The sequence below is a fragment of the Atractosteus spatula genome, chromosome 7 (genome assembly GCF_055471065.1).
Source record: "Atractosteus spatula isolate fAtrSpa1 chromosome 7, fAtrSpa1.hap1, whole genome shotgun sequence".
In the NCBI taxonomy this organism is placed as follows: Eukaryota; Metazoa; Chordata; class Actinopteri; order Semionotiformes; family Lepisosteidae; genus Atractosteus; species Atractosteus spatula.
The window spans coordinates 22,412,492-22,436,625 of NC_142712.1; the positions used below are offsets into that span (position 1 = coordinate 22,412,492).

At 36.1% G+C, this 24,134-nt stretch overlaps 1 protein-coding gene across 1 annotated transcript in view; it reads left to right on the forward strand.

The window, feature by feature from the left end:
• The first annotated feature begins 1,584 nt into the window (after nucleotides 1-1,584).
• Nucleotides 1,585-24,134, forward strand: part of LOC148830734 (roundabout homolog 2-like) — a 30,688-nt gene continuing 8,138 nt past the window's right edge. Inside the window, exon 1 of the mRNA XM_088920492.1 lies at nucleotides 1,585-2,314. Coding sequence (XP_088776618.1) covers nucleotides 2,260-2,314 — 55 coding nt within the window. The 5' untranslated portion in view covers nucleotides 1,585-2,259. The remainder of the gene's footprint in view (nucleotides 2,315-24,134) is intronic.

Sequence of the window (24,134 nt, forward strand, 5' to 3'; positions counted from 1 at the left end):
TGGTCTAAATGCAAGGCATTACATCCGAAACCCAACATCTATCACTCAATCACCACTATCTCCGCTGTCAAGCATGTTGGTAGCAGAATTATGTTATAGTTCTGTTTCTCATCAGCAGGGACTGGAAAACTTAACAATACTGATAGGAACATAAATGGAACAAAGTACTGGCAAATCTCACAGAAAAACTTGCTTTGAACCTAACACTGAGATAAAAAAACACCTTTCTACAGTACAATGACCCAAAGAACAAGACCAAACTGCACTGGAGTGGAGTAAGAATAAGAAAGTGAATCTCCTTGGATTGCTCAAATTATTTACTTGAATACTATTGAGAATCTGTGAAAAAACCTTGAAAACAGTTGTCCATAAGTGAGCTCCAAGAAATTTGAGAGAGCGGTCTGCCAAGAACAATGGTAAATAAACGACACAGCTTGGTATACAAAGTTTGTGTAAACTTACCCAAGAATACTGAAATTATTTGTAATTGCTGACAAAAGGTGGTTCCACCAAATATTAAGATTATGTCTCTGCATACGTATGCAATCAACTAACTTATTTTGTTTTATTTTAAACTGAACTGTAATATTTTATTCTTCAAAACCTCCATTTTCAGAGGTTTCCATTTTTTTCAGAGGCACACCATGGGAAGTGTCTGAATTCTTTTGCGAGTGCAGAAGGTACAGTACACTATTAAACATTTCTGGCGGTTTTATATCACCACATGCAGACATGCAACAATGTAACCAGTAGGGGGGAGTAAAAGCTTGCTAGATTATTAACACCCTGAATCGAATGGAAGTGTTGCCTCTCGCAGCCAGCGGACAGGTTCTCGTCAGCGGCTCAGACATCAGACAGTTTACAGCGGTCCTGTGATCAGTACACAGAAACACACCGGCCAAGAGCGCCCAGCGCTTTCATCTGGGCATCCATCGCAATTCAACTGCTCTCGTCCCTTTCTGTCACTTTGAAGTAATAATAAATTTACATGTTTAAATATATTTTCTTTTTTTTTGCTATTGTCTATTTTCAGTCATGTGGTGTAGTATTTGTGCCTGTTTAATGACTTCTTAAAACAAGCTACAAAACCAAATTCACAACTTGTAGTTGATGATTTTTAAATACCTATTTATTCAGTTCTTCCCTGTGTACCTCGCCGCTGTAGGCTGCATGTTTTGATTGTTTTGTTTTAAGAGCGCCAGAATTAAAAGTGTCTTTACACCAGCGCTGCTGTAGCCTCTTAACCGTTGTTCTTTAACGTGGTAATAATCTCCCTTATTTCACTGTCCCAGCAAAGAGAAATAATGCGACACACAGTTCTGTGATACTTATCTTAAAAACGTTTCAGCGCAGATTCTACCTCGGTGTTTGCCTTCACGTAACTTTTGATAAAAGCAGTTCTCTACAATAAGAACTGTCACCGTCGCCCTTCGAAATAAATATTTCCTTCGCTTTTTTGCTTCCCTTAGTATTACGGCTTTGCCTGCCAACACCCCTTCACCCCCTCCTCCCTCGACTTTTCTCTCTCTCCTCCCCCTTCAAGTTCTTTTTTGGTTGGTGTGTCATTTGGAGCTGGAGCCCAGCATGAGTGCACATATTGGCAGTGGTAGTGTTAGTGTTTCAGAGACGGGGAAGGGTAGGAAAGCTCTCTGTTAAACTAACAACTACATCCACTTACCACTGACTGTATATTTACAGTACTTAAGCACACTGGATTAACAGCCCTTCTTCAGATTTACATTATAGGTTAAAAAACAAGTGTAGGAGCCCGTGAAGAAAGTATCAGTAATTGTATCATTTTAATCATATGCACTGAGACACTGGATATCGCTTGTACTCGGAAAAAACATTGCTTAGGTGATCGTGAGGGATAAACGGTTCTAAAAGGAATTAATTGCCAGTTCCGAAAATGTGTTTTTACTGAGGGATCAACCTTGGAATTGCGGTGGATTTTCCTAAAGAACAGAAAAGCCCAAATGCAAAGGAAACTTGGCTGGCAAGATGCTGGGATAAGGATGCTGGATTGCTTATGAAATCTCAGTGACTGGAGTTTTCTTAACGTGCAGATGGATGTGTTTCTCTCAGTATAGAGGTCCTGAAAATGCTATTATGAATCAACCTCGCATTTCTGCTTTAAGACTGAGTTCAGTCAATTACTACGAACAATACTAAATACAGATTTTCTCCCCTTTTTCGTCCCATTTACATGATAATCAATCCAGGATTTGTGTGCGACTTGGGTTGTTGTACTATGCTAGAATGGGTCTGCTAGTTCACATCCTTATCTCTGGATTACTGTATTTTCAAGTGAACGGTAAGTTTTGAGAAACATTTCGATTTGTCTTATGTTCATATTATTTCAGCTGGTTTATTGCAGATTGACCTCGTTTCGTGATGGGAGCTTCTATTTTACAATAATATCAAAATGTTATTATATTTTTACTAGTTTAAATTGAAATAGGGAGACAACACTGCGGTATTGCTTGCACGTGAAGTTAAACGAATTGCAGAGCTGTCTTCTGCGTCTAGCATTGTAAGTTTTGAAACTGTATTTGGGCTCTATTTAAACTGTTTCATTTCCAGCAAGTTTTGATTTATGGCACCAGTGTGTTTTGGCAACTATGGGTGTCACGTAATTTAATGTTTCTTGCTGAAAATGTAATACGTTACATCCATAGTACAGCCACATTTGCGTGTGCGGCAGGCTAGCCCTTAAACAAGTATTAATTATTGCGCCTAATGGAAAGTTTTAATAACTGCGTTTAGAGTTTAGGGACTTTTAAAAAATGTGAAAAGGAGCACAAAGCAGATTTAAGTCTTTAGTTTTATGTTTGTCTGCGTGCTTTGTCGTGTCGTCATTGATTTGTCTTTTATTGCTTGCTGTCATAAAAAGCTGTCTTTGTATGATTACTGTAGGATGTGAGATTCTGCTGATCCCAGTAGGTGAATATGTGTCCAGGGACGATTCCATGGCAATCTTTTAGCGTATGCATGAGTTAAGCCTCGGTGGTAGCCTAAACTTTGGACAACTTCGTAGACTCAGAGACTTAGAGTTTTCTGGGATGATAACAATATTAATAATAACATATTTAAAAATGGATTGGAAATACAGTATTTGCTAGGCTGTTCCTGTTCACCTTAAAATTCGGAATACAGTTATTTATACTGTATATGTCTGTTTGTAGGCTATACAGTATATACTGCCACGAATAAGGGACATTTAGGACCATTTATTTAGGACAAACAAAAACCACACATATTGGATGTGCTTCGATAGTCGTCTCAAATCGTATTCAGTCATGTTTTTATCTCTAACGTAGTTCTGAGAGATGACTCCAAGGAACTTTAGGATAAGGAGTCTGCCATTACCCATTTTAATCCCAAAAGAAGGGAAAGGGGTCACTGTGAGAAGCATTAATGATCCATTAACTCACCTTAATTGTCTGGATTAGCCACTCCTAAGGACATGCACTTTATAAAATTGATTAAATATTTTCCAATTTATATTTAGTAATAGATCAGTACGTTAAACGCCATTTGGGATGTCATTTTGTGTGACTATGGTAAGTTCAATTATCTTAAAAAAATACATTGGCGGGTCCTCAAACTTACCTGCTTGGGCGACTTGACTGAGATATTTAACAAAGGCAAAGGTAAAACAAGCAGATAAGGAGAGTACTCAGAGTGAAAACAGTGAAAGAGCTGAGCGGAATCGCCAGGGCGAATCCGAGAAAGCGCACTTGCGGAATGTAATTAATGTCCGGGGATGTTCAGAGGTGTGTGAAACAAATGCAATTAACGAGCTTGCTGCAATGATAGAAGCAAGAGATAATGTATTCTTCTTGCTAGGGAAGAGCATAAATATGAATTCCTACAGAAAAAAAGCAAATTTAAAACTCTAACTCACGCTAGAGGCTAATTGAATGAACCGTATTACTGTGCTTTTTCAGTTTCATAAAGACGATTATATTGTTCATCGTCATCTGCAATAATACATTCAGATCGAAATAAAACGAAAGTCTTGTTTTCGATTGTCGTAGACGTCATATAGACACCCAAGTTCACACCAGAAATTTTAAATACTTAAAGAACTCTGAGCAAAGACAAGTCACTGCCATCTAATACTTTCAAAGTCATGCAGCTATCCTTATGTTGCATGTGCTACAGTACTGTACGTAATAGTAATGTGTATCTTTCAGCAGCGTTAGATATTAATATTAATCGGCGTGGTAGATTATTCTGTTGGTCTTTAGTATCAAAGTCAAGAGTAGCAGTATTGCATAATTGATTAGTACATTTCTGTCAAATAAATCTAATAAAAAAACTATTACTGAAATTTGACATCAGGCACAGTAAAGCATTTTGTTAATTTGTGAACTAAATTAACAGGCGGCAGAGCTGGTTTACACCTATGTGGATAGTCAGAGCATGATGAGTGCCGCGACTGTTGCTCATTAGCTTTGTCATTTGAGCTCACCAGACGCCAAAAAAACAAACACAAAAACAAAACGTGTATGGTTGTAATTTTTTAGTGTATCTCATCAAAACTAAATTGCACTTTTACTACGATATCATGGTATCGTGGATACACTAATATCCATGCTGGTGTTGTTTATATGGAAACATGTGTTGTTTATTATGTATGAAATGGATTGCAAACAACCACTGTCAGAGGAACTATCAGAATCTGAATACACACATTTCAGGACAACAACTGTATGAAAACAACATTTATAGTATGTGCACAGATAATCTACCATAGAAAAGTATGGTGTTCTGTATTTGCTTTGGACAAACCAACACAATGAAACAGGTCAAACCTGAAACAAAAAATTGCCATGATATGGAAATGGTGTGATTTTCAGAATGGTCTAGTTTCATTTTCAACCATAATTATCATTTGGTGTCTTAAATATATAAAAGCATTACACTCCCAGTAAGAGTACAATGTGTAAAGCTTATTTTCCATGTGAACATAAAATCATATTTTCATTAACATAAATAGATAGGTATTAGATGTCTCCAGGAATGCTCCATGTGATTTGCAGTATTACAGTAGTTTGTGCAGCACTGTAATACTGTTTTGAAAAAACAAAAACAACTGTGATATTTAAAAACAAAAGACTGCAGAAAAAAATATTTTCCATTGTGCTCTAAAGCTCCATGAATGATAGGTGTGAGTGGAGATCCCTGTGTACTGCTGTGAAATTGTCTAGAGTTAAGAGTCAGTCATGAGAAGTGTCTTAATCATGGTTCACCCCACAATCACCAATCTCTAGAGCTGTCATTGAGAGCCGCCTCCTTGTCCTTAAGCCTCTTAAATAGGTACTCTGCTACCTGAAGTGGATATGGTCTATTGCCAGGTAATCTGTAAAGTTGTGAATGAAAGATGAGATCTAAGTGTCCAGTACCCTCTGATTTTTTTAATACAGAAACTTTCTTCAGAAAAATAGCATTGCTTTCTTGTTGGTTTAATCTTAAGCTAGAGTTTGTTTACTATCTAATCATAAGGCTAAACAGTCACACTAAAAGTTCACATTAGTCTGACCCTCATTTCCTTAACACTGAGTGGGTACTGATTGTTTTAAAGTTGTTTTTAAGGTGCAAAGCAGGGCTTTGTGAAAGAATACATTGACTTGGCATGTTGACACTCGCAGAGAGCTATTTTGTGGTCTTGTTTTCCAGACCTGAATTAACGACTTTTCTTTTATGAATACTGTAAATGCTCTGTGAAGTCTAGGCTTCTTGGTCCTGTGCAAAATATAACCATTTCTCTACTGCCCAGCCACTGGTTGCTAGGTGAAAGCAAAGGCTTTGCTGAAGAGAGAGGGGCAAATCGCAGTGTGATCCATGAATCATGGCCTGAATCAATCCTGACCACTTTGTTCTAACTTTTTTCCCCATAAGTACTTTTGTTTTCCCTAATGCCAGGCCTTTGAAAGGTCCTCTGTACATCCTTAAAATGGGAGGAGCTGCTGCTAAGAGTCCACTTAAGAGGACAAAAAGATCTGGAGTCGCATTCATGGGGCCACATTAGTGACAAAGACAGGCTCAATGAATGGTATCAGTCAGCAGCATTTAAAACCTAATGATTAATACCTTCTGCTCTTTGGTGGGGTTTAGGCAGGCAAAGGAGGTTTCCCTCTTAATCTGCTGATTTGCCAAGCAGCTTGCAACACTCTGGGATTTCTGGAAAAAGAGGGAGTGTCGCCTAGGATGTCAAGTTTTCTTTTGCTGTTTTCCTCAAGCAGGTTGCATCCTTGAGCTAGCTGAAGGCACAACATCAAGGTTGATGTTCATTTTATTTTGGGTAAATTGGCTTGGAAGACAATAAATCAGTATTTACTTGCAGGGAATATACAGTATACACTTTTACTATTGCAATTATATATTTTAATCACTTCAGTGGTACAGGAAGGTACAAGACTATTGACAGAAGACAACTTTTTTCCTACTGTAAGTGATATGGTATAACTGCTCTGTTTTATATGTTGAAATAAAATAAAAAAGCTTTTCTTGATACCATGTCATGTTAGTCCATTCATATTCTGCACTCACATTATTGTATAATACATAATTCACATATATTGTGCTATTATTCATATATGTACTGTATATATCATATAATTCATATATACTGTATACAGATGCAGCCATTCAAAATGAGTGAGGTATTTCGCGGCATACCCCGGTGGGCGTGTTGCAGTATCACGCGGTATGACGCAGTTAACGTGGTGTCACGTGGTTAACTATCCGGCGTCGCCTTGTAAAACCGCCAGGGGGAGCTTAACCTCTCATGTACAGCATTTGAGCCTTTAATTTTGAACTGTGTATTACAGCATGTTAATCATCAGTCATTAAAATGTTGGTATATTTTATGAAAGCAAGATTGCTCAGTTGGACAAAAGTACACAACCTACCTTTATCAGAAATATTTATGCATCAAAGCCTTTACTGAAGATATTACTAATAGTATTAATAATGGATGACTTTGGACAAGCTGTATACTCAAAGTATAATTTCTTTAGCACATTTGTACAAGCACTTGGAATCTGTCCAAGCCATACTTTGTCAGGCATTTTGTTTTACTTCAACGGGCATAAAAACTTCCTTGCTTTTAACAGGGCGTTTCATAATTTCTAACTACGAAAATGATTTAAAATGCGACACCTATCATTCAACTAGAGCTTAAAATATCACAAGGATCCTCAAGAGCACAGCAAAGAGTGTATTAAAAGACACTTGTATTTATCAACGCTTTCTTTTCCGTATATCAGATTTTATGGAACCACTTCAGAGGGGTGTCAGCCAGTCAGATTCCAGGAATCGGCACTTTAAAGGAAAAATACACACCAGTATTCCATTTCTCCCTAACGATTTTAAGCATCGAAGTATTTAACTAGCATGTGAAATAGCGTGTGAAAAAGTGGTAGTTTTAAGCTTTTCTGCTAATTGACTTTTTTTTAATTGCATTTTCGGCGCGGACAGCACATACAAGGGTTAATGAACTGCGCCAAGAAATTTAAAATAGTATTCTTTAGGTGTGAGGGTAGGAGTGGACCGCAGCAGGCATAATCAGCAAACCAGGAAAACAAAGAACAGGACAGGTGAGATGTGTATCCAGAAAGCGAGTGATCAGAAAAAGGAAATGGAAAACGCAGAAAAAGGAAACGCTTTACAGGATAAAAACAATAACAACAGTAGTGGCTGGGCAAACGATTTTTTTTTATCGAAATACAAATTGAGATACTGTACTGTATAATGATGTGCATGAACAAAGGTATACTGCAATTTTCCTTAGATACGCGATTAATGCTTCGTAGGAGGAGGCGGTCTTTTCCTCTTGTCTAACAGTCTGTCCACAAACAAAACATTCCTGTTAGACAAGAGGAATTGAAAAAAAACAATTTTGTCAATGAAAACCAGTGTGTGTGTCTCTCCCTGCTGGATGTCCCTCTCACAAACTGCTGAATGAATAAAATAATTTTATTGAAAACGCGTTTGCGATTGTCTGGTATTTAATTTGGTCCCTTTTAACTGTTTTTCGATCTACTGTATTGCTTTGAGATGCCACTTTTAAAGGCGATATGTAAAATAAAGTTTTTTATTATTGTTATAGAGAAACATGATCAGATTTTCCCTGGTTCAGAAAAAAGTTCTAAAGTGCTACACATAACTTTCTTAATTCGATGTATTTAAAGCAGTGAACTACTGTAGGTGTCACATAACATTCAGAAATACAATCACGTATTTGACAAATAAAAACGATTATAATCTAATCCTTCCATATTTGATCCCAAAATCCCAAGAAATATAAATCTTGACGGGTAGAAAGCTATGCTGAAAGTTTATTAAGATACTTAGAAGACAAAGATACTGTATCAATTTATGTTGCATTAGCCTGATTATAATTAAAAAACACATATAATTAAACACGCGTTTGCGATTTAAATCAGAACACGATTTAAATCAATATAAATGTTTATATTGTAACGCATACTGTCCAGCCTCCATTTCTCTATAAAAATTTACTCTGTTGCACACACACACACAATAGAAGCAGGAACCACTGTCAGAAGGGAAGATATGTTCAAAATATCGCAAATATCGATCATGTTGCGATATTTTGAAATATAAAAGTCAATTGATTGTCCATAATATCGCTATTCTATTTTTTCGAAGAAATGTTTGTTAAAAGAAAAGTCTAGCACCAGCTGGATTTGAACACACAACCTGCCAGCTGGTAGTCACGCACCTAGACCAGTCGGCTACAAGACAGCTCGCATGAACAGGCAGGCGAAACAGCCCTACACAGCCCTGCCGCAGTACACGGATACCGTTATTAAATTCTTTAGATACGCGATTCCATATTATATTAGCAGAAAAGCTTAAAACTACCACTTTTTCACACACTATTTCACATGCTAGTTAAATACTTCGATGCTTAAAATCGTTAGGGAGAAATGGAATACTGGTGTGTATTTTTTTCTTTAAAGTACCAAGACCAGCTATATACTGTATGTTTATGTTCCAAAATTAATATCGTTTATGGCCTTCACACGCGTTACAGTATGCTCCTTTTCTTTTTATGCTCAGCTACTAAGATTTCCCTTCAGTGGTAAAATTCAATATCTACAACGGGCACAGCAAAGACGTTTACTGTACTGTAAGTCTTTCTACGACAGACCAACGGACCACGAGTGCCCCTGTTGGTCAACCAATCACGTACTGCGGTGCCACGCGTCATCTTGCGTCACACTGAGCGACGCCACCTGCGGTACGTGTCTGTAACGCGCACTTTGAATGGCTGCATCTGTATATCTGTATATATACACAGGCACATCTACTGTAGCACCAAAATAAACATATCATTCTGTACCAGTATTCTTTAAGGAAAATAAAGCCTTGATGAAATTAGCCATATTTTGGATATTGATTACATTTTTTGGATGGACATTGATTAATTGATCATTAATGACTGACCAAGATACATTCAAATGATGCTGTTGTATAAGCCCTGAATCACTGCATTATTAAGAGTGTGGATTGGGCACAGGTGATAAGGTGATTTAACGTGCTAAATTCCATAGTAAAAATAGTGAAACAAACTAGCATATTCCACATATTAAGAGATCACCACCATCAACATGTTCGGTGGACTTGATAGCAATGGAGAGAAGTCCTCTTTAGCCAAGAATCAAGGTTTTGTACAGAGCAACTCATTGGATAGCAAGTGTAGCACAGATGTACAGAACAATCCACTAATTGTGATAAGTGTGATAGTGCAGCAGTGTAGAGTAAGTTAGGAACTGAACTTATAGAGGTTGATGGCCAGCTGACTGCATGAAGCTACTGTATATTGACAAAAGTTTTTCATTTTTTTCTGATTATAAGTTGAAGGTTCTTTGGATGTAAATTTTTGTTGCATTTATAACTACGAGTTAAAAGTCTTTTGATACTCATTTTATATGTACATTCATTCACATTCCTTTAATATGGTATTTGATATGCAGTTGTTTGGTTCTAAACAATATGGAGGAATTAAAAGTTATTATTATATTTTGTTTCATCATGCATTCAGTTTCACCTGCCAGCACAAAATACATGTTGACATTTGTGTAATTAACTTATACCACTGTGTTTGATTAAATACACGTGGAGAGTTTTAGTAAATCCTTACTTGGTGTTTTGCTGAATAATTAGCTCTGCTTTGATAACACAATTAGAAATGTCATTCCTGTGATGGGTAGTGCGTGCCTAATGCAATTGAACCTAATGCAATATTTCAGATGCCGGAATTCTTTGTATGTAGTGTGTTTATTCTAGTCTTTTCATGTTTGTGCAGAAACCACTCGTGGGATTGTAGCCTCCAAAATAACATTGCTGCACATAATTTGACATTCTACCTGGGAGTTTGTACTTTCAACTGAAATTCTTGTTATGTACAGACTGAATGAGCTAGCTCTAAATCTGTTCATGGTGTACCCATTTTCAGCAGGCAAAAAGTTGTATAGTTTATCTATTTTTAACAGGACTGACATATAGGAACACAGTAGTATGCTAAATGGAGTATTTGAAGACTGTTGTAATTTTTAAAGTTGAACACACTAGTTTGGAATGGAGTGTAAAACAGTTGCTATGACAGATCTTGGTGTTGCTTGTTCCCCTAGTCACTTGACATGGAAACAGTGCTATATGAAACCATAAGAAGCATGTGGCTTTTTTTACTAAGTAATTAAAAAACATCAGCCAGCCTTCTTGAACAATCAGGCTGAAAATGTAAGTCTAACCTTAACCATACTTAAAATGAATTATGTGTCTAAATATAAATTAGCTTTCAATCCAATCATGACCCTAGAGGAGTCTCAGTCTTTGAGATCAAAAGACAGTTAGCTGAGCACTTTGTGGAACATGTATGAAACATTCAAATTAATGCCATACCATTACCAGTTGCCCAATACTTCAGTAATGTTAATTATACTGTTGAAGTCCACCAAATGTGAAGTATGTCAGTATAATTGAACACATGCTTCCCACAAACAAAAAGAACAAGAACTGACCTTCAACCTGGGGGCTTTTGAATATACATATACTGTACATGTACACATATATGAATTTAAGAAATTAATATTTCGGTTATTTGGTTTTCTCATGAATGTATTTGTTTTTATGTTTGACTTTATGATTCAATTCAATAGTTCAATTATAGTTAACTGATTGCTTAACAATATAGAATAACATGTATTTCAAGACTGATTATATTGGCAATTTTGCAAATGCCACAAAACCCTGTTACACAAGTATGTTGTGCATCTCATTCTATTATATTTCTTTGGAGACAGAGAGGTATCTTTCATTAGAGTGCACTTCTTTATTCCTGCTCAGAATGACTCATCTCTGTCAGAATTTAAAAGTGTGGAAATTCTTGTCTTGATGAAAACATAATCATAAATTTGAACAGTGTCCTTCTGTTTCTTCCTTATCCTTCAGAAAGCATGTGTTTCTGGAGAGCTTTTCTTTAGAGTACTATACATACTGGATGCATTTAAATCTGGTCTACAGTATATGGTAAAGTTATACAATTTATCCAGTACTGTGAAAAAAGCACACCCTAAAGTTGATCTAGAAAAAATTGTTTTAGTTTCTATTAAATGTTATAACAACTATGGAGTAGATATAAATTCTATAGACTAGAATGGTCTAAGAACATCGAGGCCATCTATAAGAAGGGACAGAGCCGACTTTACTTCTTGAAGAGGCTCAGGTCCTTCAATGTATGTAGTAAGATGCTACATATGTTCTATCAGTCAGTGGTAGCGAGCGCCATTTTCTATGCAGTGGTATGCTGGGGCCCTGGGATTAGAGATGTGGATTTTAAAAGGCTGAACAAGCTCATCAGGAGAGAAAGCTCTCTCATTGGGTCTGACCTGGACCCCTTGGAGGTAGTGGCTGAGAGGAGAATGGTGCCCAAACTAGAGGCCATCATGGACAACATCTCCCATCCCCTCTATGACAGGCTTGTAGAAATGAAGAACACGTTCAGCAATGGAATGATTCATCCACGGTGCGACAGGGAGCTCTACAGGGGGTCATTTCTTGCCTTCTGCCATTAGACTGTACAACGCATCCACCTTGCGTCTGGGCAGAGGCAACATTGACAGTGACCTGTTTCTGGACTGAACACATCTACACATCTACTGCTACATCTGTTCTTTTTCTTTTCCCGTTTACAACCGTTTTTTGTGCAATATATGCCAGGGACCCATGCAATACATTTATATTTATATTATATATCTATATTTACATCTATATTTATATTCATATGTGCAATACAATTTTTCTGTGTACTGTTCTGTTCTAGTTTGTTCTTTGTTTGTCCTGGACTGTGAGTAACTCTTTCAGTGCACCCCTCACTGTACTGATTGTATTGTATTGTATTATTATTGTTATTATTGTATCATTCATTACACTGTGGCTGTGTTGTCTGTGTTAAGCTGCTGTTGCACTGCAATTTCCCTCATGGGATCAATAAAGTATCTATCTATCTAAAAATCATTCAAAAGTAATACAATATTTTTTGAGTATGCTTTATTTCTTAAATAAATTTGTAATAGGAAGCTCATAACATTTCTAGTTTCCTGCTGGTTAAGACGATTGAACACTCTCAAGTGTTATAGCTCAGTGAGGGTGCAAGAGATGTCTAGGAAGACGTGTTCAATCATCATGAAAATGTCTCTACAAAGAACTGTGCAACGTTTAGGAGCCTTAACCAGTACCAATAATGTTTTATTTCTGTTATGATAGTTAAATAATGCAGTTCTTTTTTGGTGTCACATATTTTTAACTAATGTTTTTTGACTCTCTGGCCTTTCATTGCATTTGGACTTAGACGACAAAGTTTATGAGGGTAGTGAAGATGTGTTATAATACAGTATTGTACAAGTTTCTAATTACTTCTAATTAGCTTAAAACCATTACAAAGTAATGTCACTGCTCTTCAGTTTAATAAGCAGCAAAATATTTCTTAGAGCATTAGTTCAGTATTCAAATGAATGAATGCCAGGAATGTATCATATTAGCGGTTCCCAATCCTGGTCCTAGAGGACAACACAGTTGATAGTTTTCTTAGTTGCTTAATTACTTAATTAAAACCTTAATTGAACTAACAAGTTGTTTGTTTGGAATATTTGCAAGTTTATTTTTCTACTCAGATGCCTGACGTTTTATTTGACCTATGCAGTAGTTAAAATTCAACTTCCAGTATGTTTAAGAACTGTAAACATGAATTAATGTTTACTCAATTAAGGATTCAATTGTGGAACTGAGAGCTTGTCTGGCTTAAAAATAGCTATTGTGTGATCCTTCAGGACAATGATTGGGGATCCTAGGATTATAATATGCCAGAACAAGAAGAGCTTCTTGTTGCTAATCAACACCACATTTTGTCCAAAAGGCGGTCAGATTTTGCTATGTCAAGGGTCCAGGTAATGGAAATGGGATGTCCTGGACCTTAAGCACCATTTGATCATGTGTCATGTGAGTCCTTGCAGTATTAGTAAGGTGGGTTTGTGCATTTACACTGTAACTAAAGACTATGGTAGCCAATTTTGCTGTCGGAAAGACTCAGTCTCACAAAACTTGTACTGTATATACTGTATCTTTAGGATGAAATATGTGCCATGTTTGAAAGGTTTAAGGGCAGTTTGGAGGCACAGCAGTTAGCGGCTAGGGTTTCCTCCAGGTTCTACAGTTTGCTTCAACAGTCCAAAGAGATTCTGGTAGGTTAGTTGGTTTATGGGAAAACTGGCCCTGGCGTGAGTGTGTGATGGACTGGCATCCCATACAGGGTGTATCCTGCTTTGCATTGTTTGGGGTATGCTCCAGCTTTCCCGTGACCCTGCATAAAAGGGATTCGAAAATAGATGAATAGATAAAAGGTTTTAAAAATAATACTACAGGACAGAATTATATTAATATCAATATATTTTGTTTACTTGCAAGTAGAGGTCTTGCTATTGTAGAGGTTCTGTGTGTGGGGGGGGGGGGGGGGGGCAGTCTGAGTGAAGTTCTCTCACTTATCTGAGCAGCACCACAAACAGGAGTCCTCATTACCAGTACCTGCATAGAAATCTCACTGCAGCATTTTACATGAAAGCGTCTTAATACCTTACCACCATCATAAAATAAAAAAAAAGTTATGCATTTACTGTGGTTGCATGTTATCAACAATATTTTTTAAAAAAGATTGGATAATACATAAATGAGAACAGAAGCATACCTGACATTTTTGTGTGTCTGTGTCTAGGCAACAGATAAAACAGGTATTAATACTACAGACTAGTGACTGGCGCATGCATATGACATTCAAAGTATTTAATACCGAGTACGAATGTGCTTATACTGGTAAGATGTGTACTTCTTAAAAAATGTTTTTGATAAAATAGTTTTTTTTTAAATTGTATTACTTAAAGTTGATCAAGCTTACAGTTCCTACTATTTCCACACAGAAAGAAGTCAAGAGACTTGACTTGTATTTTTTATGTGAGTCTAGGGTCTAGGTTCGATCTCCAGTTATACAATGTAATTTGAAATAGCACTACAGATGTATGTATATTTTTCATTCTTGTAGCCCTCAAGAGTTTTCACTAACAGCATAAGTGAAAAAAAACTACCAAAACAGTACACCATAGGGAAACAGACGGCAAAGCACATGTATCATAACAATAACAACAAAAAGGCAGCCGTGAACTTTCATGCACTGCCTTCTGAGAAAAATAAACAAAGTACAGATTGTGATGCTCAAAGGCAAGCACTTGTAGAATCAAGCTGTTTCTGTTAACTTTCTGAGAGGTTCCATCCAATAGATAGCTATAAACGGTGGAAAAAATGTAAAGCTTTGTTCATAAACTGTTTTCAGCACATAGTGGTATTGTTGTTATTATCTCCCTTTCTATGTCATTGGGTCCAGATTAACATTTGGGCCTCCTGCACAATCAGATGATTCTGCTGCTCCTGCCTTTCATCTGATTGGTTGTCGCTTGGCAGTCTCCAAGCAGCAGGGTGTAATCGCTGAGCTGATAAACACAGGCAGACAAAATAAGGTCGGAGGGCCAGATTGATGGGAATCTCTGCAGTTTTTCTTTTGCTTGTTTATTCGTTTGTACCAGTAAGAAAGAGCATAAACACCATCTTGCTAATTCATTTTCACAGCTTCAGTTAAATTTATTTTTGCCAAACTTGTTAAACAGTTTAAACTGTTTAGAAAAAACAGTTTTTTAGAGAAAAGTCGATAAAATACATAAGCTTCATTTCTTTACATTTTAAAATGCAGCATGTGGTTTTCTAGCATTTAAACTGCTAACTAATTACACTAATACTGATTTTCATTCAAAATCCCATTCCAGAAGGGATCAGGTCCAGCATTTCTTAGCTTTGTTGATCTCACTTCATCATGATTACTTTAATGCTACTGTTGTCCATTTGTGTTTTTCTGAATATAAGAACAAATAAAAAATTAAAACAAAGAAATATAGTTCTGTTTCATGTCTCTTAGAAAACTATTATCTCTGAAATATAAACTTCTAAAACTTTTGGGATTATTGGCATTAGAATCATTCTTAGTATACAGGGCACCATACTGGCAATATCACTGGCACTGCTGCTTTTCAGCTAAGGGTCCTAGTTTGAATAAACCATGTTCTATCAATGTTTGTGTGGATTTTCATCAGGTTCTCTGTTTTCTGCCTACTACCGAAAAACATGTCTGGTTTTGTTTAGTCATTCTAAATTGTCCCTTTCTGTCCGGGCCTGCCACCAAGGTGAAATATTGTTATTCAGCACAACACCCTCTGCTGCAGCGAGAGGCTCTGGCTTATTGGGACCCTTACCAGGATAAGCAGTTTTATAATTAATTTACCTTTTCTGGTTTTACATACTGTAAAGATGCACTTAATTACTTTTCAAGTTCTTTTTAGCAGTGATTTCAAGACTATAAAATATGTGTTCATTACTGTTTATCATTTCACATATTTGATGAGGTACTGTACTAGGGTCAAAGGTTCATGTCTTTTTTTCTCTACTTAGGGAGAGATTAAACCGAAATTTTGACCCACATGACATTTACAAATTACAGTCCAGGTAGTTGATTTTTAATTTTTCCCAGAGGCTTCCTGTTTGTTTGCACTACAAACCATTCACTGTTGGTGCATTCATTTCAATTGTGTTTTATTGTCTGATTGTCTGATTAATGATGAAGTGGTAGCTTTGGAAGAGTAACCACATAAGATAATTTAAGCAAGAGACAACAGCGAGTCTCATTAAGGAAGATGTTTTCTTTTTTCTCTTAAAAATGTCTATAGATTTGTATAATGAAAAAAAGGCCAGCAACACAATGTTGTTTCAAGGTTATTAATTTCAACAACATACCGATTATAGGCCTGGACTAACATGAATGTGCTGATGTTTCAGTTTATTTATAGAAAGATTCTCCCTAGGCCACCAGATATGCCTTCTTTTCAAGATACAAAGAAATCACTGCAACATTATTCCTTAGCAATATTGCACTTTGTGCTGTAGTCTGTAGGATTAAGCAGTTGACCTCACATTCCAAACCCCATTCCACTGACAGAGATGCTGCAGAGTAAGAAAAAAAAGTTAGGAAAAACTGTTCAACTTGATGGATGTTTGTTTTCATAACCTCCAAAGTAGATTTCTTATTATTCTTATGATTCTCTGTGGATTTTCTTGTTTAAATATGGCACTATTGATATCCTTGCCAAAGTTTAAAACTTGCCTGAGTAAAACTTGCCTTACAGTATTGGTTATGTCCACAAATGGATGTGCTAATGTAATTCTTCCTAAGGGAGCTCTAAAGCCTCGGTCACCTCAGAATCGAAGGACATAGCTATAGGATTATTCATTCTTTAAAAAATATTGCCTTGATAAAATCCTACTACATCACTGATTTAAAAGGAAAAATGCTACACCCTGGGTTCAATAGCATTTAATTTCAAGGCAGAGTATCACCATACTATTCAAGCATCTTCATAGTACCCCATAAACAAGTTGAATACACTCTTACCAGTTATATCTACATATTGAAAGTCCACATAAGAGGTGAATGTTTGGACCAGCTTTAACTATATGTGTGAGAGATTGGGGTTCTCCCAGTAGTAGTAGTTCTCTTAGTTAAGCATTCGTTTAATGCTGTGTTTAAAAATAGTTCAATATGAGAAGGCATGTCTGATTACTTAAAAACCCATTTCAAAGAAGGCTGTTGTTTTTCCCAAATTCTTGTCATTGTAATATGTGGTATCCAGATCCTAAAGAACAGTATTACAGGAGATGGAAAACAGCTGAATACCATGGCTGGTAATACTAAACTGTGTGTCTTGCTTTTTGCTGGAATCCTCCATTGTCACAAAGCATTTTTGCAGTGAAATAAAGACCTCTGGAGACCTGCTTGGTCTCTTTACAGTTTCCAGTGACAATCATGTCAGAAAAGAGTGGGAAAAGCCATGAAGGGAAAAATCACTAATGGTTGGAGTGGTAACCCCTCCCTGGGTATGAAAATGTCAGAGTTGTTCCTGATCTCTGGGGCCAGTCATCTTGGAGGGCAAGAAAAGCTTTTTACTAAAAGGGACGTGTGTGATTTAGTCAAGATTAAGATAGTGGTAATGCATGGTAAAGTAGTTCTCCTCAGTGAATAAAATTTTCAATGTTACATTGGTCTTAATGGATCATCTTTGCTGACATTTGTTTTTGCTTCCTGCCTCACTATAATTAACCGCCCTACCAGTCCGGCTTTCCCTCTGGGGTTGATTAATTAAGACACATCATCAAGAACCATCCCAAGCAAAAAGCATTGCCCTCCACAGTAATTGTATACTTCTCAGTATTTGTTGCCTGTGTTCTTTCAGGTATTTTCATTAAAGCCAATAGTATTGGAAACAACATATTATTCTCTGATAATGAATACTGCTGGCAAAGTTTTATGGCCTGAAATTTGGTCAATAAATGCAACTCCTCACCAAGTTTCGATCTGCCCTGTGTTACTGCAATAAATGTGTACAATGAAGAGGGACTGCAGTCATCAGTGTTTATTGTCAAGGTAACTTGATCTTGAGGACTGAAAAGTAATTAAAATTTCTGATGCACTACTGTTTTGTATTCATCTTTGCTCTTATGCAATGTCCATTGATTTGATTTTATTTTCATTTTGCAAATAGCCTTCTCCAAATGGGATGTTTACTTGTTTGTGGTGGAAATGGAAATTATTATGTAATAATTCCCATTGACTGAATCAGCCAACTGCTCAGTCAGCTTTGTATTAAGAGTCTTATTTTCCCATATGGGCAGAAGTTAGTAAATGGAGTATGTTGACATTTTAGTAAGGCAGCTGATGAAAGGAATTAATTATCCAAATCTGCATGGCCAATGCTCCTCCTTTATGTATTGCATGTGAACTTAATTTCATCATGTTTCAGTCTAGTGCCACCACAATCTCCTCCCCATAGTCTGTCCTTTAACTTAATACAGTGTCTCAGGAAATATGAATTTAATAAATCTCACAGTCTACGTGCTTTTCCAGAATGAAGAAATGTATTTTTTAGAAGGCTTTAATTTATTTGTTTCATTTTTTGAGGCAGAATATCATTTTATAAGGTCAGTGGTCAGTTTTGAACACGGCATTGTAAAGAGGTAGTTTTGGGGACAGTTTACCCCACGTATGTGGCTTGTGATGATTTTTTTTGTAGAAACATCTGTCTTACACAATATATTTCTCTCGCATAACAAATAAATCTCATAGGTTTTTATACTTGTGTGTCTGTGTTTTACCTTGACATGCCTGACATTTGAAGATGGGGTTTTGAGACAATTGGGACGATAGCTAGGAGCTGAAAGAATGCAAAGGAGGAATATGATAATGATTTGATGAGTGAAATGATGATACTGAGTGAGTGAGTAACAGAGTGAGTTATATTATTTTAGTACTGCCTGCAAACTTGAATAGTTCAACTACTGTATACCAGAATCTAGATCATTGATATAAATCATAAAGAGCAGTGGTCCTAATATAGATCCCTGTGATACTCAAATAATTGCATCATTGCAGTTTGAAAATTTACCATTAAATTGTATTCTGCATTCTATTAACTAATTATCAATGCCAGTGCACGCATTTCTCCAAATGGCCTCTGTTTGTAATTTGAGAATAAATCTTTTATTGGAAGTTTTATCAAAGTCCTACTGAATATGTAAATATACCATTTTGTAAACTACTTTAGTCCATTACTAAAAGTGCTTGTTGAAAAGACTATAACAAGTTATAATTGGCAAAATCTGGACTTTTGTACCATTTAATATTTATTTTTGTTTTAACAGAATTATTTTGCTATATTGATTGTATATATAGTGTATTGATTTTTGAGTTGTATTTATCCTGAATTGCTGAAAAAAAATATTAATCTAGTTTCTAGAACAAGCCATTTATTGTTCTACATTCAGTGTGCTCATCAATAATGGAACTTTAAGGGAAGAAATTAAAACAATATAGAGAGAATTACAGCAGTGTTTTATTGAACTGTTTAGAGCCACTGGTACCTGTAAACTCAGTGTGTATTTTAACATTGTTACAGAGCATTCAGATAATCTGCAAAAGCTTCCTGCTAGCCCATCAACTGTTGGTTTAATTAAATATTGCATTTATGTGAAGCAATGACAACACAAACATTAAAATGATCATCTCCCTAAGGTCAGGATGGTGGTGTGTGTAAACTAAATGGAAGTGAAGTTTCAATAGAAACAAATCTAAACTGAAACATGTAGATTGAGCCTGTACTGAAATAGGTGATCTGTGGAAATGTTAAAGGAAACAGCACTTATGGGTGGGCAAGGAACATTATCTTTACTCTCTGTTAAAGATCATCTAAGCAAGACCACTATTTTGTTGCATCTATTCTGTTGTAGCATCTCACAGTTAACCTGTAACCATATAGCTCTGACTTTTAATGTGTTATCATTAATGTGATAAGCAAATTAGGCTCCCCTGCTGATGTTTGACAGAATCCTTCAGCCTATGATAGTGAACTGTTTTTCTTATTATTATTTTAATTATCAATATAATGCATACAATACAAATTTCAGTTTGCCTTTACTAGCAAACTTGCAAAAAAGCTTTCAATACATACTATAAGAAGGAAATAAAACTTAATAAGAAATGTCTTATTAAGAACTTGACACCACAGGTCTAGGCGGATTGTCATGGATCCATAAAATTAGAATTAAGTAACAACCAAATTGTCTTTCCAAGTTGTTTTCCTTGACTGAGAACAAAGGCGTCTGACCTAGGTAAAGACTGCAGTTCACAAAGGCATGTATTACTGTGAGAGACAATTCACTGAGCAGTTCTGAATAAGGTCCAGGGCATTATGCGGGAAAGAAATCAAATATTTAAATGTTATATAATACAAATTAAACATGTAACAAACAACATATCATTATGTTTTTTTTATTTTTTCCTCTCTGTATCTTTCCCTTTAATTCATTAAGACGTTTAGAGAAGACTGGGATAGCCAAGTATTTAAAAAAAGATTGGAAACTTGTTCAAACAGCACAAGACAACTGATGTTATCTGTGTTAGAACACAGGTAGGGTGTGCACATATACTGTATATACTTTCAAGTATGTGACTTTATTCCAAGCTTCAATTTTAAATCTAACGTTTAAAAAACAGAGCAACAAGAGAAAAGCAGAAAGGCAATGGGACAAATTGCTTAGCCTTTGTCATTTATCATATACTGACTTATCTCCTTTCAACTTGAAGAGGTATGCCCCTGAAGAGCAGTCTTTTTAAGGGGTTTAACCATGTATCAGACACAGAAGCCCCTCTACAAACTACTGGCTGTAAATCACAATAGTTCACATTTACTTCATGAAAGAACAGCATTCTCCAGCAGCATTATTACAATTAAAATTCAGACTTGTAAATAATGCTTTAACATCTGATTTAAAGCAGAAACATTTATCTAGGATTTGCATTTCTGATCTTAGAGATGCCAGCTGTATTTTTTGCACATTTGCATGTTACCTGTTCTGGTGCACGATCCTGAGATCATACATGGTTGCTTTTAAGTGCTGAAGCACATGAATCAGTCAGTTTTCACGCTTAATTTGCACTCTTTAAGCCCCCTCGTTCTCAATGAAGACTCTCATTCGTGCTTATATGTGAGAGAGATGACGGGGGCAGGAATGCCACAGGCTCAGTCTGTCCTTGGCAGTACTGTGTTTTAGTCAGCAGATTAAACAGTGCATGGTGAAAGGGGGTGGCAGTCACAGAAGGGGTGCGTTTGAAAGTGTGGTACTGTCTGACACAATGTGCGCCTACCTTGTCACTGGGCTGATTCAGAATCCTGTGGTAGCAGACAAGTGGCCATTGCTACAGCTGATTCTTAGCCTTTTGACTGGGGAAGGTCTTCATGCTTGAGTAGGCAGCGCATTGGAAATCATTTGATCTGCATCACACAGTTCAGTGTCTCCAATTGAGCTCTGGCAGCGGTGGTTTAAGAAAAAGGATAGGAGAGGCAGGCTTTGAAGATGCTTTTGCTGATCATCAAGGAGAAAAATGAGAAAGAAGAAACCCTCATCAACACAGATACTCCCTTTCCAGCTGCTACTTGCTAAAATGTTTTTTCTTTATTTTTTATTTCAAATCAGCACTATCAGTTCTTGCTTTGACAGGCTGTGTTCTGAAGAATAAGATAAGATCACATCCTGTCGATGAGAGCAGATAGCAAGCGGCAGAAAAAAAAACATTTGAAAATGTTAGGTATGTGTATGAGCCCATTAAATAACAATCTGATCTTCTGTTCCCATTAGATTTTTTTTTCCTAAATAGAACAAAAGAAGGTAGTCAGGAAATAATTAGAATAAACCAAAGGTGGAAAGCTAGGGTTATTGTTAAGATAAAAACACAACACATGTGTAATTCAGTACAGTATACAGGTGCATTCACATTTCAAAGGGGCAACAGGCAACTTAAGTCATTGCTCTCCCATTGAAGGGAAACATTCTTTTGTTTCTGTACTGTATATCCCAGGACCATAGGAAAATGCTTTCAAACACTCTGTGCATGATCTCCAATCAGTCAGCGACTGGAGCAATGGGGATAATAGGAGGCTTTTAAAAATTCTCTTTACCTTTACCTAAAGGGTAGTCTTCACTAAGTGTTGACACTTGTTAGGGGGGGTTAAAGTTTTTATTCAGTCTTTGTGTAGACAATTATACATTATGGTGACCACTGAGGTGCACCTCAGATTTTCTGTTCACGGTGCCAGTCTTTCTCAGGTAATTAGCTGCAACTTTGTTCAACAGTTTTATTTGCCTTCTGTGGCTATTAAATAACAGACTGTTTGTGTCCCCTGTGCTACTGACACTGACCACAAGAGTTTATATTTAATTTGTATGTGTTTGTTTTGTAATTAACCAGAAACCATTTCAAATAAATATATAATTATTTCTTAATAACCTTGATTATAAACACTTTTGTCTTTTTGTTTTAGTCTACTTTATGTTGGAATGTAGTCTTAATTATGCATAGTGGGTACTCATAAAATTTGGGGTTATACTATTACTACTACTACTACTACTACTAATAAGAATAATCAAGTTTTATTTCATTTTTTTGGTGATGGCTGAAACCTTTTATATTTAGAGCAATCCTTTCTAACAATAGGAGTTAACAAGAAATACAACTGTTTTGTAAATGTGAATCAAATATGTAGCCATAACTCAGTACAATTAATTTGAATGCAAATACTTTTTTTCTGTTTTCAAAGCATTTATAGGCTTATACTAAGACTCCTTTTAAAATATTATTTTAAAGAGAGATATTTGTAACAGAAACTCATTCGATGTTTCTATTCAAAGTTTGGAGAACATTTTTTGGAGAAAATTATTTAATTCAGCATAGTGTTAAGTGGTTTGTAAATAAATTTGAAAAGTGCATTTAATTTTCATTTGTTTGTTCTAACTGGCACATAGTAGTGTCTGCAAGGACTTTTATTTATTTCTTCTTTTGACTATATCAGATTTTTTCTAGTAAGCAGTACAAAGGTAAAGACATTCATCCTGAAATAGTAACTACTTTATCACAGTTTACATAGTGACAGCTAGAAGTGGTAGCAACATGTCTTTAAATGAGAGCCTTGTGTGGAGCTGTGCTGAACACGCACAAACACACACACACACTAACTAGAACATGTGATTCAACTGGGTTTCTCAATGAAAATGCTAATTTCACATAATTAATCCCTTGTTCTTGCTTGTCAATGCGAATATTAAGTAACTTCCTTCCAGTGTCACTGTGTGCTTGTAGTGCATTTGTATAGTACTGTTTTCTTGGGAATGTATTGGGAAAATATTGATGCTCTCCATGGCCCCAGTGAGCCTAATCTGGAATAAGTCTATAGAACAAATCTAAGAATTTGATTGAACAATGAGATTTCACTGGCCAACACTGCAGATAAATACAGTCATATTATTTATTAAATTGGTTCTTATTAGTTTTATTAACTTATTCATATTTATTAATTTTATTATTAATGCTTTTATGTTTTGTTTAAGTCCACAACTTACAAACAGTTTTGAAAGCTTTACGGCTTTACTAGCTAATGATGGTTAGCAATTGTTGTTTAAAAACACCACGCTCTATGTAACCTGTATCTGGATCTGAGGATGCCTTGCTTGGTCGGAATATTTAAGTCTAATGACACTTGTTTTTAAGTTACAACAGCACATTTTGGGGACATTTCTGGGGGAGCATTCTTTTTGTCAGTATTGATCAGGATATCTAGTACTTGTTGAGCTAGTGTTCATGTAATTTCTCCAGGGATGTAATACAAAGTGATCAAAGCATCCCACCTTCTGAAACAAAATCTACTTGTGTGGCCATGATTGGAAATCAAAGAATGGCTAATATTTGTAGAGCCCATGTAGAAATCTTGACTTTTCATGCTTAACATAAAAAGAAAACTGAAATTTCTTATTGTGGTGTTTATTCATAATAACATGAGAAAGGCTGCAATTTAGCAAGGACATACAATTAATCTGGTGGTTTTTTTGGTGATTTAATAGTT